The sequence below is a fragment of the Oncorhynchus masou genome, chromosome 7 (assembly GCF_036934945.1).
Source record: "Oncorhynchus masou masou isolate Uvic2021 chromosome 7, UVic_Omas_1.1, whole genome shotgun sequence".
NCBI lineage: Eukaryota > Metazoa > Chordata > Actinopteri > Salmoniformes > Salmonidae > Oncorhynchus > Oncorhynchus masou.
The window spans coordinates 22,348,231-22,365,291 of record NC_088218.1 but is presented as its reverse complement, the minus strand read 5'-3'; the positions used below and the strand labels follow the sequence as shown (position 1 = coordinate 22,365,291).

Sequence of the window (17,061 nt, the reverse complement as noted above, 5' to 3'; positions counted from 1 at the left end):
TGTTTTTTTCTCCCAAGCTGGATATCTTAACTATCACGTTTCTTTCGAGTTTGTTATCTGAATAGTCATAGGAGGATTCACACAGGGGAGAAATCATATCGCCGACAGGTCTGTGGCAAATGTTTTGCTCAGGTTAGTTCTCTGAAGTATCACAATATGATTCACACAGGGGGGGGAGATCTTATGTAGCACTGGAGGTAATGACGTGATAAATAGAAATATAGTTTCTTTCACTCCTTCCAATCTGAATCGTCTGAAGAGACTGAGGGGAGGAACCAAATTAAATACCATGACTGGAAAATCGTTCACAGCTGCCTTTTATTTGACACTGCGTATGAGACATTTACACATTACACTTTTTCTGTAGAAAATGCTTTAGTGCCAGAAGTGCATTGAATAGTCACCGGAAAACACACAGAGGAGGAATCGTACAAGTCAAATTAATGCTTCAAAACAAAGCCCGAAAGCCCAACGGCTCACCTGAGGAAACACTTGATTGACCTTTTCCTTGGTAGCCCTGGGGCTCGCTCTCCATTAAAGGTCATAATCAGGGCATATTCTACATAACCTGTTATTTTCCATTCTGTGACTATTTTTCCACTGAGATCAGAACATTGTGTAGCCCCACCAGAAAGATGAAACTATGCCCTGTGTGGGAGAAGGGCATCAGACAGAAGATTAAGAGGCACATTTTGTAACTTCCACCTGTGAGTGGAGACCCAGATCTTGGCTGAATAATATGCTGTATGCCTTTGGCTATTTGTAATACTTCAAATACAATTACTATTGTTCATAGTTTTTTAAACTTGATTATGTTGTATAGTCATCTTCTATAACTGACAGTTTCACTTCCGGATTGTGTTCTTTTTCTGTTTGTATCAGTAGGTGGTAAGACCACGAACACACCACAGCATCCTCATCAGAGGAGATTGGTTGGAGGAGCTATTTAGGACTGTCTCATTGTAATGGCTGGAATGGAATTCATGGAACAGACAGTCTTCCTAGAGCTCCTCCCACCAGCCTCCTCTGGTCCCCATGCACTATAAACGGTACAGACCAGAGATAATGGGGATAACTACATGTGGGAAAGAGTTGTAATAAGGTGATCTAGAATGATCATTTCTTGCATGAACTTAATTGAAAGACAACACATTGGGCACGTTTCGAGCGTGTCACCTTTCGTCAAACCTTTTAAAGTGTGTTGCACTATGGGGACAAAAAGGATCAGACTTGTGCCTACAGGAACTTTACAACAACCGTGTCATGACGTTTCGACTGCAGTCAACTTCAATTTGCATTGTGGAAAGCATTATTTGTCAACCAATAATTAGAGTGTTTTTGTTTGACCCACACGAGTGGGTTGAAAGACGTGACTGAAACGGAAGGCAGGGCTCTATTCAATCTGCATTTCCGAAGTCTTACAGATTAAGCGGTATACTTTTAAAAGGTCATTTCTGACTGAGCTGACATATACAGCATTTACAGTGAACGCAGTCTCAGCTAACATTGCCCTTACATTTCAATCGCCCTGTTACGCTGAACTTCCTCGATACGGATTGAATAGAGCCCTGAGTTTGCACTTATACAAAATGCACTTAACAGGAGTCGACTGTAAATCATTACATAATAATCAGCATTTGTATTTTAAGCGCTTTTCAAGACACCCAAACTCACTTTAAAATAGGGCTGTATTTGATCCTTATTTCGGAAGTTCAGCGTTACGGCGTGATTGAAATGTAAAGGTAATGTTCCCGGATTCGCGGCGACTGCATTCAGGGTAAACGCTGCAGATGTCGGCTCAAATCAGAAATTACCTTTAAATGCCTATCATACCATCTGTAACGCTTCAGCGAGAGGGATTGAATAGAGCTCATAGCGAGAATCAGCACATTTTTAAAAAGGGATAAAAATAAAAAAAAAATCACACCTTAAAATAAGCAAGTGTATAAAAGTACATGAAACATAAGAAAATAACTAACCATTTAAACTAGACAGGAAATAAAAGCTAAGACAACAGTTAAGCCTGTGTGAAGATGTCTTTAGTGTGGGCTTGAATGTGTGTATGGATTGTGAGGTTCTGAGATGGAGAGGAAGGGAGTTGCCGAATTGGGGGCTGCACTACTAAATGCATGGTCGGTCTTCCATGGAGCAAAGTCTGGTACGAAGGATGGTTGGGAGGGGCCAGTGTCAGAGGAGAGCAGTGAACGGGTAGGAGTGTATGGGTGCAGGAGGCCAGTGTCAGAGGAGCGCAGTGAACGGCTGGGAGTGTATGAGTGTACCCCTTAAGGGAAGTATTCATGAATCCTAGGCTACGTCAAGGAAAAATACAGTTGCAGAGCCTTTATGCACAACAGAAAACAATGGGTCATTCTAAAAGTTACCACATTCAGTTCTTCAAATGGTAATGTTTGAAGCATTGTACCATGTAATCATAATAGGGAAAATAGTGTACTTTTATAGTAGGCCTGTAAGTTATAAGAGCATACAATTACAATTCCTCATAATGGCACAGCATTCCATGGAAAGGGGCAGAAATACCATTCAAGTTGATTTGCTTTGAGTTTGCTTCACATTTGTCTTCAGCAATCATAAAACGCTCTGATCAATATCTCTTACCAGTTTATAAAATTAGAGTGCACGGAGAATGGTGCCATTTTTATTTAACTGACTTTCCTAGTTAAAGGTTAAGAAACAGATTCTTATTTACAATGACGGCCTACCCCTAACGACGCTGGGCCAATTGCGCGCCGCCCTATGGGACTCCCAATCACAGCAGGTTGTGATCCAGCCTGGAATCAAACCAGGGTCTGTAGTGACGCCTCTAGCACCGAAATGCAGTGCCGTAGACCACTGCGCCACTCGGGATCCCTAAATACCTATGGAGAAAAAAATTAAAGCAGCAATATTTAACTTTTTGGGTGACCCGACCAAATTCACATAGAAATTTGAGTTATAAAATGTGTCACTCATTGAAAGCTAGTCTAAAAAGCGGTAGATGTAAGCTATTTCTATGTTTCCGTTCTTAAGTTTAGTTTGTGTATTTTACTTTCGGTTTTGTTGAAAATACAATATTTTTGGATATTTCACAGCTGTTTAGATGGTACAATGATTCTCTACACTATACGTTGCTTGTTTTATCACATAGGGCTCTATATTGGGCTGGTGTTCTGGTGGAGCTAGCGTAAAACGCACTTTAGTTTGCAATTTCCTCATAAAAACAGGCCCAATGGCATTTTCCAGCCCTAACGCCAGGTAATCTACATGTCTAACATCAGCTCGCTTGGGCTCAGATTGGAGGGGTTTCAATATTTGAGACATGTCCTTAAAAACATGATCCAAAGTGCTAATCTCAGTTAGGGATATTTAAGACCAACCAAAAGCTGGTTTTAGTGGTCATGCAATTGTTTATGGCAGGAATATTGACAGCGGAAACTCAGCCTATCCAGCCGTGATGCACACTGCACATACAGTGCATTCGGAAAGTATTCAGACCCCTTGACTTTTTCCACATTGTTACGTTACAGCCTTATTCTAAAATGTATATACACAAATAATAATTAAAACATATCTACACACAATACCCCATAATTATAAAGCAAACAGGTTTTTAGAAATGTTTGCAGATTTAAAATATTTAAACGATACTTTATGTACATAAGTATTTAGATCCTTTGCTATAGGTTCAAAATGTAGCTCAGGTTCATCCTGTTTCCATTGATCATCCTTGAGATGTTTCTACAACTTGATTGGACTCCACCTGTGGTAAATTCAATTCATTGAACATGATTTGGAAATGAACAGACCTGTCTATCTATATAAGTTCCACAGTTGACAGTGCGTGTCAGAGCAAAAACCAAGCCATGAGGTCGAAGGAATTGTCCGTAGAGCCCCGAGACAGGATTGTGTCGTGGCACAGATCTAGGGAAGGGTACCAAAACATGCAGCATTGAAAGTCCCCAAGAACATAGTGGCCTCCATCATTCTTAAATGGAAGAAGTTTGGAACTACCAAGACTCTTCCTAGAGCTGGCCGACCAGCCAAACTGAGCAATCGTGGGAGAAGGGCCTTGGTCAGGGAGGTGACCAAGAACCCAATGGTAACTCTGACATAGCTCCATAGATCCTCTGTGGAGATGGGAGAACTTTCCAGAAGGACAACCATCTCTGCAGCACTCCACCAATCATGCCTTTATGGTAGTGGCCAGACGGAAGCCACTCTTTGGCCTGAATGCCAAGCATCACGTCTAAAAGAAACCTGGCACCATCCTTACAGTGATGCATGGTAGTGGCAGCATCATGCAGTGGGGATGTTTTTCAGCGGCAGGGACTGGGAGACTAGTCAGGATCGAGGGAAAGATGAACGGTGCAAAGTACAAAGAGATCCTAGATGAAAACCTGCTCCAGAGCGCTCTGGACCTCAGACTGGGGCAAAGGTTCACCTTCCAACAGGACAATGACCATAAGCACATAGCCAAGACAATGCAGGAGTGGCTTCGGGACAAGTCTCAATGTCCTTGAGTGACCCAGCCAGAGCCCGGACTTGAACCAGATCGAACATCTCTGGAGAGACCTGAAAATAGCTGTGCAGCGACGCTCCCAATTCAAACTGACAGAGCTTGAGAGGATCTTCAAAGAATGGGGGGAAACTCCCCAAATACAGGTGTGCCAAGCTTGTAGCGTCATACCCAAGAATACTCGAGGCTGTAATCGCTGCCAAAGGTGCTTCAATAAAGTACTGGGTAAAGGGTCTGAATACTTATGTAAATGTGAAATGTTATTTATTTTTAATACATTTGACAAAAATTCTAAAATCTTGTTTTGGCTTTGTCATTATGGGATAGTGTGTAGATTGAAGAGAATGAAAAAAACGATTTAATCAATTTTAGAATAAGGCTGAAACGTAACTAAATGTGGAAAAAGTACAAGGGGTCTGAATACTTTCCAAATGCACATGGAACAATATGATATTTGGTGATTTGCGTATACTTCGTATTTAGAAACATAAATCATGTTTTTTTTCCCCATTTCGTTTTATTTGGTTAAAACACAAACATAGCCTCCAGTGAAGTTTGTTTCTTTTTTGTCCTGCCCAATGTAACCAATTAAGTTAGTCAAGACCTCCGATAAAGTCTTTCGCTCATGAGACCGCTGGGAAAATCAATCTTACGTCACCAAAGCTTTATTAAAATACCTAATTTCAGAGGAGCAAAACAGTGAGCTGGCATTCCCGTTTTAGCGATGTATTGTAGGCAGGCCTACGTTATTTTAGCCATGCTTTGGACTTGCATGAAAACGCCTATATGATCTATTCCATGCCCATCGTGAAACTAGATGTGAACCTCGTGTTTAGAGGGTATTTTCCTGCAACAATTGTTTATTTTCCGTTTAACATTTTTAAAGCCCAAGCCCTCCGTAGGCTACCCTTACCATAGGCCTACTATAACGAAGGCTGGTTCAACAGCAACATGCGTCACGTCTTTTTTTTTATGCTGCCGATTTTAGGACATCGTTACATTTTACATGTATTTATTGTTGTTGAAAAAAAAAGTTTTTATTACAACCAAAGTTAAAAAAAAAAATACAAGCAAACTTATTAGAATGATTAAACTTCTGGAGAAGTGTGAATGCGATCTGTCAGATGGCTCCAATTTGTACAGTGCCAGTGAAAAGTTTGGACACCTACTTGTTAGCAGTTGATGTTACTCTTCAGTAACACAGACCCCAAAGCAAATCAGGGGGAGGGAGGAAAAATAGGTTTATTCAAAGAGAACTAATCATGGTTGTTATGCTGAGAAGTAGATGATCATTCTTCCCTGTCCTCAGTGACTCTCCACAGAACAAAAAAGGGACAGGATGTCATTTATAACCCCAACCCTAGTCTGTGGTTGACCAATTAGAATTCCTTGCAGTAAAATTGGGCCAATGGCCAAATAACAAGCATCCTGTTTCAGGCTCAATGTATAGACAATTCAGACCAATGAGATCTTGCCAGATTCTAACCAGATGTTGAACTGAAAAACAACTATTTCCATTGATCGTTAATTCCCTATTGACCTCTAGTCCTCTGCATTGTGTATCATCTTAAAATAGTCTTACATACTCATTCAAGGGTTTTTCTTTATTTGTACTCTTTTCTACATTGTAGAATAATAGTGAAGACATAAACTATGAAATAACATATATGGAATCATGTAGTAACCAAAATAGTGTTAAACAAATCAAATTATAGGCACCCTTTGCTTTGTTGACTACTTTGCACACTCTTGGCATTCTCTCAACCAGGAATGATTTTCCAACAGTCTTGGAGTTCCCACATAAGCCCAAACCAGATGGGATGGCGTATCACTGCAGAATGCTGTGGTAGCTATGCAGGGAAAGCGTGCTTGAACTCTAAATAAATCACAGACAGTGTCACCAGAAAAGCACCCCCACACCATCACACCTCCTCCATGCTTTTTGGTGGGAACCACACATGTCGAGATCATCCGTTCACCTACTCTGCGTCTCACAAAGACACAGCAGTTGGTACCAAAAATCTCAAATTTGGTTTCATCAGACCAAAGGACAGATTTCCAATGATCTAATGTCCATTGCTCATGTTTCAGGCAAGTCTCTTCTTATTGGTGTCTATTAGTAGTGGTTTCTTTGCTGCAATTCAACCATGAAAGCCTGATTTATGCAGTCTCCTTTGAACAGTTGATGTTGAGATGTGTCTGTTACTTGAACTCTGTGAAGCAATTATTTGGGCTGCAATTTCAGGGGCTGGTTACTCTCAAGAACTTACCACCTGCAGCAGAGGTAACTCTGGATCTTCCTTTCCTGTGGCGGTCCTCATGAGAGACGGTTTCATAATAGCGCTTGATGGTTTTTGCGACTGCACTTGAAGAAACTTTCAAAGTTCTTGAAATTTTCTGCATTGACTTACCTTCATGCCTTTAAGTAATGATGGACTGTCATTTCTCTTCGCTTATTTGAGCTGTTCTTGCCATAATACGGACTTGGTCTTTTACCAAATAGGGCTATCTTCTGTATTCCACCCCTACCTTGTCACAACACAACTGATTGGCTCAAACGCATTAAGGAAAGAAATTCCACAAATTGACTTTTAAACAAGGCACACCTGTTAATTGAAATGCATTACAGGAGACTACCTCATGAAGCTGGTTGAAAGAATGCCAAGATTGCCTTGATGACAGCTTTGCACAAAGGGTGGGTACTTTGAAGAAACTCAAATATATTTTGATCTGTTTATCACTTTTTTGGTTACTACATGATTCCATGTGTTATTTCATAGTTTTGATGTCTTCACTATTATTCTACAATTGTAAAAAAAATAGTAAAAAATAAAGCAAAACCCTGGAATGAGTAGGTGTCCAAACTTTTGACTGGTACTGTGTATAAAACATTATATTTGGAAGCAGTAAAATGGTGAATGGACAAGCTCCCTTTTTATTAGATCTTTGTCCAGGTACTGTGAAAAGTGCGTATGTACGTAAAACTCTCGATAGTCAGCTTTGTTTTAATATTATATGCACACAGGAAGCAATTATGGTGCCTGTAAAGTGTATTTACACAGCCTATTTAAAACAATTTGTTTTGTTTCGAATTATTCGCTCTCATTAGCCCCATAGAACGTTTTACAAAAGTACATCTATCACACATCTAGAGCGTGTATTATGCAGAGTTTAATTTCCTTTCTGTGACCAAACACTGACTTTTAAATTTCCATCTTCTGATGCAGGTTCGTGTTTTTTCCATCATGTATCTTATTCTGGAGGCAGCTCTGCAGAGTGGTCACTAGCTGGCACAGCCACAAAGTCATAAAATCTGATTTTAAAGCTAACCTTACATTTTTGTTTTCATACATTTTTACAATATAGCCAATTCTGACTTTGCAGCTGGCCCATCTAGAGGAAATTGCTCAGTTCTGCCTCAAGGACAATTGTAATCCAAATAAATGTCAACAGAAGAGCTCTCCCAATTTTATTTCTGTTTTAGTCCTGTTCTCTTTCCCTGTGGACTTTATTCATATGTTTCAGCAGCTGAACCTTGCGACTAGAGGTCGACCGATTAATCGGAATGGCCGATTAATTAGGGCCGATTTCAAGTTTTCATAACAATCGGAAATCTGTGTTTTTGGACACCGGTTTGGCCGATTATTATTATTATTATAATATATTTATTTTTTTACACCTTTATTTAATCTTTATTTTACTAGGCAAGTCAGTTTAGAAGACATTCTTATTTTCAATGACAGCCTAGGAACTATGGGTTAACTGCCTCGTTCAGGGGCAGAACGGACAGATTTTTTACCTTGTCAGCTCAGGGGATTCAATCTTGCAACCTTACAGTTGACCAGTCCAACACTCTAAACACCTGATTACATTGCACTCCACGAGGAGACTGCCTGTTACGCGAATGCAGTAAGCCAAGATAAGTTGCTAGCTAGCATTAAAATTATCTTATAAAAACAATCAATCATAATCACTAGTTAACTACACATGGTTGATGATATTACTAGTTAATCTAGCGTGTCCTGCATTGCATATAATCGATGCGGTGCGTATTTGTGAAAAAGAACTGTCGTTGCGCCAATGTGTACCTAACCATAACCATCAATGCTTTTCTTAAAATCAATACACAAAAGTATATATTTTTAAACCTGTATATTTAGCTAAAAAAAAATCCAGATTAGCAGGCAATATTAACCAGGTGAAATTGTGTCACTCTTGCGTTCAATACACACAGAGTCAGGGTATATGCAACAGTTTGGGCAGCCTGGCTCATTGTGAACTAATTTGGCAGAATTTTACGTAATTATGACATAACATTGAAGGTCGAGCAAAGGTAGGGGCGAGGAGAGGGACGGAAGCTATACTGTTACACTGGCAATACTAAAGTGCCTATAAGAACATCCAATAGTCAAAGGTATATGAAATACAAATGGTATAGAGAAATAGTCCTATAATAACTACAACCTAAAACTTCTTACCTGGGAATATTGAAGACTCATGTTAAAAGGAATCACCAGCTTTCATATGTTCTCATGTTCTGAGCAAGGAACTTAAACGTTAGCTTTCTTACATGGCACATATTGTACTTTTACTTTCTTCTCCAACACTTTGTTTTTGCATTATTTAAACCAAATTGAATATGTTTCCTTATTTGAGGCTAAATTGATTTTATTGATCTACTATATTAAGTGAAAATAAGTGTTCATTCAGTATTGTTGTAATTGTCATTATTACAAATAAATGTTTTTTTTTAAGTAAAAAAATGTGTCATTTTAAAAATCGGCCAATTAATCGGCAGCGGCTTTTTTTGGTCCTCCAATAATCGGTATCGTCGTGAAAAATCATAAATCGGCCGACCTCTACTTACGACGGAATCCTAGCCTGAGCAGCAGTCAATTTGTGCATGGTTAGGTTCCCCTTGACACTAAAGCTTTTCTCACAGCTAAATGGTTTCTCTCTTGTGTGAATCAGTATGAGTCCGTTTGTGCACATTCAGGTGCCCCTTCTGATAGAAGCTTTTCCCACAGTCACCACAACTAAAGGGTTTCTCTCCTGTGTGAGTAAATTTGTGTTTCTTTAGGGAGTCCTTCAAATTAAAACTTTTCCCACAGTCGTCACAGCTAAAGGTTTCTCTCCTGTGTGAGTCAGTTTATGCATGTTTAGGGGCTGCTTGCGATTGAAACTCTTCCCACAGTCACCACAGCTAAACGGTTTCTCTCCTGTGTGAGTCAGTTTATGCATGGTTAGGTGTCCCTTCTGTTTGAAGCTCTTCCCACAGTCACTACAGCTAAATGGTTTCTCTCCTGTGTGAGTCCGAACATGTTCGGTTAGGTTCCTCTTGAGACTGAAGCTTTTCCCACAGTCACCACAACTAAATGATTTCTCCCCTGTGTGAGTCAGTGTATGTTGGGTTAGATTCCCCTTGCGATTAAAGCTCTTCCCACAGTCACCACAGCTAAATCGTTTCTCTCCTGTGTGAATCATGTGCTTGGACAGATCTCCTTCTAGTTTGAAGGTCTTTCCAAAATAGGGGCAGGTGCTGGTTTTCCCATCGTGACACAGTCTGACATGGGCCTTCAGTTTACAGGTAGATCTGTATAAATTTTTGCAGAATTGACATTCACTCTGTTGCTTCTTGGCAAGAGTCACATGCATCTGCAGGTCAGCTTTTAGAGCAAATGTTTCACCACAGTCACAGCAGCGGAGAGTTTTTATAGCTGTGCTGCTGTGTTTGGATCTGTGTTTCTTAAATGGTGGGTTGTGAGTCAATGGTGGGCTGGTATCTAATGTTGGGCTGCTGTCGAGTCCTATTGGGTCACTGCTTGGGTCTGTGCTGTGGCTGGATGCATTGTTTTGATTATTTGGAGGGTCACATAGAATGTTGAGAGCCTTTAGCTGAGTCACAGTACCAAAAGGTGTGAGATTCTCTTGTTTCGGGTCACACTCTCTGTTCTCCAAAGTCTGGATTTGAGGAGTCAAGGGATCCACCTGATCACATTTACTTGTCACACAGGCAGGAGTGAAAGTGGCATTTTTGGTATCAAAGAGCTCTTGAAGCCGTTCTTCCTCTTGACTGATTTGCTCCTCTTCCTCTTTAACCTGTGTGGCTTCAGTGTTCTCCTGTCCCAAACTGAAGCTCCACTCCTGCTCACAATGCTGATGCTCAGGGAGAACCTCCTCTTCAGAGACAGCGAGAGAGAGCTGCAAGGAATCTGGAGGGAATGAGAGGGGGGGGAGCTAAGGTTATCCAGTCTTTAGACATCAGGATTACAATAAATTTGAATTGAAAGGAGCAATCTGCAGTTCCAACAATAACAAAGCAGGTACCCCACCACTGTTTGGTAAAGGGATGAGGCTTGCTAAATGCAACCACTCTGAAATTCAAAGACAGAGCTATGGGTGTAAGGACTGACCAGTTATAATATCAAAATGACAGTTTTAAACATGTTGAGGCAATAAAGGGTTTGTTTACAATTACATTGTTTAGAAACACTGTAATAAAACAAGCTTATATATTTGGGGTTATGTTGGGATACAAGACATCCATAAATTATATTCAAGAATCCATAGGTATATTATTCATTTTAAAAGGTATGTACCAATTGCAGATTGACCCTTTAAGTCAGTAAATTCAAGAAGTAAATTGAAATTCCAATTCAAATGATCAAAAATCTAGAATCTATTTTCAATTACTTCTCAATAAACCAAAGAGAAAAAGTGATTTATTTCAAAAGTTTGTAAATTTATATTTATTATAAATTCAAATCACTTCCAGGTTTTTGTGACAGTCAGTTTTTCTCCATGCTAGTAAACCACCACCTCCAGAGGTAAACATGTTAAATTATTAAATAGTTACTCTTATGCCTGTGTTTTATAGACTGCTATGTTTTAACACTATTGTTTTTCTTTATATATCTATAGCACCAGTTTCCACCTCCTTCAAAAAGCTGCTTCCTCTAGAGATATTGATGTAAAAACATTCAATGCTTTTCATGAAACATGCTCTGCCTAATAGGGCTGTTTTTTCAATGGCAAAAAAAACAAAACACGAAGCAGACAAAATACTTTGGTCCTTTAACAACCTGTTGTATGTAAAATATTGTGTGCTGTAGCTTGGAAAATACAGAAATGTGAATCTGGATGAAAATATAATGATGCGTTTGTTTCTAACAAGTTGTTTACATTAGGTCGGTTTTCATTAAGAAGTTTTAAAGCCGATCCGCGTTTTGGTTCTTGCCAAGACACTAACGAGAAAAGAAAATTGTCACGCCACCGATAGCACCACCCTCAGGTACTTCATAATCGTCTCTCGGGTTGTATCATATACTATTGTTGTTGTAATATCTCTACGTTCATCAATTTGACTTTGTTTTTCAAATACAAGTAGCTGAAAACACTATCTGATGTGCCCGCTGCGGGAGCGTGATCCACCTGCAAGCCCCCCTCAGGAGCGTGTGTCGGAGGTGCCATGTGTGTGCTGCGACTTCTGCCAGCACTGCACCCACTGCTGTTGTGTGCTGTGAGACCCAGAGGGGGTGGTGGAGCTGGACTTTTAATGTGATGTGTGTGACAATATAGGGATGGAGTTCGAGATGTAGTTGTTGTTTTGTTTGCTTTTATGTATATATTTATGAATCTAATATCTATATATTTATTCATCCCATGTCGTGTTTTTCCTTCACTGAGATTACAAGTGTATCACTGCAACACCAACACAGTGTTTTACTGTTCATGTCAGTGCACATCACTGAAATGAATGTTTTATTTAATGTCTGTTATTCATATTCCTATATATTTTAGCATTAAACTAGTATCTACTTTGTCAAAACGTAAGATACATCGGTAAATAAGTAAAATAAGCCATTATTTGGTTCCAACACTGAAAAAGCTGTTGGTGAGGCCAGTCAGTCAACAGGAGAGCGCAGCAGGGTGGACAGGTCAGTAAATGTTTTTAAACCAAAAAGCAAACCAACTAGCCAGTTATCAAATTAAACGCTTATAAGAAAAGAGCTAATCTCAGCAAAAAAGAAGAAGAAATGTCCCATTTTCAGGACCCTGTCTTTCAAAGATAATTCTAAAAATCCAAATAACTTCACAGATCTTCATTGTAAAAGGTTTAAACACTGTTTCCCATGCTTGTCAATAAACCATAAACAATTAATGAATATGAACCTGTGGAACGGTCGCTAAGACACTAACAGCTTACAGACAGTAGGCAATAAAGGTCACAGTTATGAAAACTTAGAACCCAAGAGAGGCCTTTCTATTGACTCTGAAAAACACCAAAAGAAAGATGCCCAGGCTCCCTGTGTGAACGTGCCTTAGGAATGCTGCAAGGAGACATGAGGACTGCAGATGTGGCCAGGGCAATAAATTGCAATGTCCGTACTGTGAGACGCCTAAGACAGCGCTACAGGGAGACAGGACGGACAGGTGATCATCCTCGCAGTGGCAGACCATGTGTAACAACACCTGCACAGGATCGGTACATCCGAACATCACACCTGCGGGACAGGTACAGGATGGCAACAACTGCCCGAGTTACACCAAGGACACACAATCCTTCCATCAGTGCTCAGACTGTTCCCAATAGGCTGGGAGAGGCTGGACTGAGGGCTTGTAGGCCTGTTGTAAGGCAGGTCCTCACCAGACATCACCGGCAACGTCGCCTATGGGCACAAACCCACCGTCGCTGGACCAGACAGGACTGGCAAAAAGTGCTCTACACTGACGAGTCACGGTTTTGTCTCACCATGGGTGATGGTCAGATTTGCGTTTATCGTCGAAGGAATGAGCGTTACACCGAGGCCTGTACTCTGGAGCGGAATCGTTTGAGGTGGAGGGTCCGTCATGGTCTGGGGCAGTGTGTCACAGCAACATCGGACTGAGCTTGTTGTCATTGCAGGCAATCGCAACGCTGTGCGTTTCAGGGAAGACATCCTCCTCCCTCAAGTGGTGCTCTTCCTGCAGACTCATCCTGACATGACCCTCCAGCATGACAATGCCACCAGCCGTACTGCTCGTTCTGTGCGTGATTTCCTGCAAGACAGGAATGTTAGTGTTCTGCCATGGCCAGCGAAGAGCCCAGATCTCAATCCCATTGAGCACGTCTGGGCCTGTTCGTTCGGGGAGTGGGGCTAGGGCCATTCCCCTCAGAAATGTCCGGTAACTTGCAGGGGCCTTGGTGGAAAAGTGGGGTAACATCTCACAGCAAAAACTGGCAAATCTGGTGCAGTCCATGAGGAGATGCACTGCAGTACTTAATGCAGCTGGTGGCCACACCAGATACTGACCGTTACTTTTGATTTTACCCCCCCCTCCTTTGTTCAGGGACACATTATTCCATTTCTGTTAGTCACATGTCTGTGGAACTTGTTCAGTTTGTCTCAGTTGTTCAATCTTATGTTCATACAAATATTTACACATGTTAAGTTTGCTGACAATAAACGCAGTTGACAGTGAGAGGATGTTTATTTTTTTTGCTGACTTTAAGTCTATTTTTTAACACAATTAAATGGATATAATAAGGTGGCCACTAACTGGGGACCAAATGCCGATTACATTTTAATTTTGCTAAACCACATCAAAATACCCGATAATAGTAATTAGTATTTCCAAAGAAATGTCAAACATGCTAAATGCTAACGTTAACCAGTTAGCTAACATGTTTACGACACCAATAATCACAAAACATTGGCGGCTTAATAACACTGTTGAAAAGAATAGATTTCTAAACACTGACGTGTTGTACATACGAACCTATCCGCAGCAGTCTCCGTAGACGATCATTTTCCTCTTGGTACTCAGCTACCGTTTTCTCAACTGCCCCAAAAATGTCGACAGCAGCAGCCATTACACGCTCATTTAAAAACTCACGCAGCAACTGTAGTTGAGACATTTTCAATCGATTGAGAGTTGAAGATTCAACGAATATGGCTTTGTCCACGTAAAAATGATGTTGATCACAAACAAAACAAAATCCGCTCTAAAGATGATATACTGAGTCAACGCTACAAGCGACTCGCCAGCAACAATAAAACAAGTATTTCCGGGTCACGGAAGTTCGGAAATGTCCATTTGCATTACATTTGGGTTTTTAAACCATTATTCCAAGGTCAAATAAATGTCCCCAATGCAATACACTGTATACATGAAATACATATTGGCTTATAGAGAAAAAAATATTCTAGGTGCCAAAGTAGAAGTGGGGTTGGGATCACCCACTAGGGTCTGTAAAATCTAAAGTACCAGTACTATTTATATGGTGTTATTTCATGAGTGACTGAGGTCTATGTGCCCAGCAACACTTTCTATTCCACCCTCTCCATTGGTCCAAATGCAATACACAACACACCTATAAATCACATATTGGTTTATAGAGAAAAAAAACATTCTAGGTGTCAAAATAAAAGTGTGGTTGGGATTACTCACTAGGGGCTGTAGAATCTATATATGGTGCTATTTCATGGGGGACTGAAGTCTAACTTACTTGATTTATTCTTGTTTGGGCCAGAACACTGCATCTCCAACATTTATTTGTTTATTTGGGGTAACAGACATATACAACAAAATGTACAATGTGGACCCAGAGGATGTCACTCAATAGTATTAATTAAAATGCTTGTTTCCAAAGTGGTCCTCATTTGAACACGATATTGATATTTATTATATTCACCATGAGGAACATGATCATGTTTCATGGAAGTAATAAAATATACTGCTTATAATGTATCTAGCTACATACATAAAAATAATACATTTATTATTCTTCCTTTAGGAACCTAAATGTCACTTTTGCTTCATTGCCATCAATACTAAATATATCACATCATTACTTAATGAGATCCATGTGTTAGTAAAGCTATAAAGCTTGTATACTTTATTGTGCATATGTCCCATAATTTTTTGCCTGTATTATTAATTTTACACAGTTTACAGGACATCTTATTTTGAAGGATTAAAGAAATGTGACCTGTAAGTGCTTTGAAACTCTTGTTGCATTCAAATGAATGTCAAACAACCATAGAGATAGATAGAGGACTCATCTTTATCTGTGCCATTATGGCATCTGTGACAGCATGGGCAGTGCATTGAGGCTACTACCCATAGGAATACCCACTCAGTTGAGTACTTTGACCACTTTAAAATGAAGGAAGCATGGCGGAAGCCCTCAATGGCGCTGCCCATGCTTAAATGGCCTTCTGGCCGCCTCTGAGAATAGTATTGAAATATACACTGACTCTGTGACTAGGTTAATCAGCGAGTGCATAGAGGATGTTGTTCCCACTGTGACAATTAGAACTTATCCAAACCAAAAACTGTGGATAGGTGGCAGCATTCGAGCAAAACTGAAAGCAAGAACCATCGCATTTAACCATGGCAGGGTGACTGGGAACATGGACATATACTGTACAAACAGACTAGCTCTGACTTACGTAAGGCAATCAAAGAGGCAAAGCGACAGTAAAGGGACAAAGTGAAGTCGCAATTCAACTGCTCAAACATGAGATATACACTATATTTCCACAAAAGTATGTGGACACCCCTTCAAATTAGTGGATTCGGCTATTTCAGCAACATCTGTTGCTGACAGGTGTATAAAATCGAACATACATCCATGCATTCTCCATCGACAAACATTGGCAGTAGAATGGCCTTACTGAAGAGCTCAGTGACTTTCAACTTGGCACAATAATAGGATGCCACCTTTCCAAGAAGTCCGTTCATCACATTTCTGCCCTGCTAGAGCTGCCTCGGTCAACAGCGTGACAATTCCCCCATGCACAAAGCAAGGACCATACAGAAATGGTTTGTCAAGATCGGTGTGGAAGAACTTGAGTGGCCTGCACAGAACCCTGACCTCAAATCCATCGAACATCTTTGGGATGAATTGGAACGCCGACTGCGAGCCAAGCCTAACATCAGTGCCTGACCTCACTAATAATCTTGTGGCTGAATGGAAGCAAGTCCCAGCTGCAATGTTCCAACATCTAGTAGAAAGCTTCCCCAGAATAAGGGGGACATAATCCATATTAATGCCCATAATTTTGGAATGAGATGTTCGATGAGCAGATGTCCACATACTTTTGGTCAGGTAGTGTATGTGGCAGGGACTCCAGACAAATATGGATCATAAACACAAAGCCAACCACGTCGCGGACAGACACCTTGGTCCCAGATAAGCTAAACATCTTCTTTTTCCACTTCGAGGAAAACATTGAGCCTCCGAACGCCGGCCCCCTCCGCTCATGAGGACTGCGTGCTCTTGTTCCTGTAGCCGACGCGTGTAAGTTATTTAAGCGTGTTAACCCTTGCAAGGCTGCCGGCCCAGACGGCATCCCAAATTGCGTACTCAGAACATGTGCAGACCAGGTGGCTGGATGTTTACGGACATATTAAATCTCTAATATCCCAATCCGTTGTCCCCACTTGCGTCAAGGCATCCACCATTGTTCCTGTACCCAAGAGAGCGAAGGTAACTGACATACATGACTATCGCTCCGTAGCACTCACTTAAGTCTTCATGAAGAGCTTTGAGAGGCTAGTTA

At 40.6% G+C, this 17,061-nt stretch overlaps 1 protein-coding gene across 1 annotated transcript; it reads right to left on the bottom strand.

Annotated features, from left to right (window-relative positions):
- Window positions 1–301: 301 nt before the first annotated feature.
- LOC135543506 (gastrula zinc finger protein XlCGF46.1-like) lies at window positions 302–14,527 on the bottom strand. The gene is made up of 2 exons (XM_064970822.1): window positions 14,273–14,527; window positions 302–10,725 (listed from the first exon to the last, which is right to left on the bottom strand). Exons 1-2 carry the CDS (start codon window positions 14,409–14,411, stop codon window positions 9,602–9,604), a joined length of 1,263 nt encoding a protein of 420 aa, XP_064826894.1. The 5' UTR covers window positions 14,412–14,527; the 3' UTR covers window positions 302–9,601.
- Window positions 14,528–17,061: the final 2,534 nt, after the last annotated feature.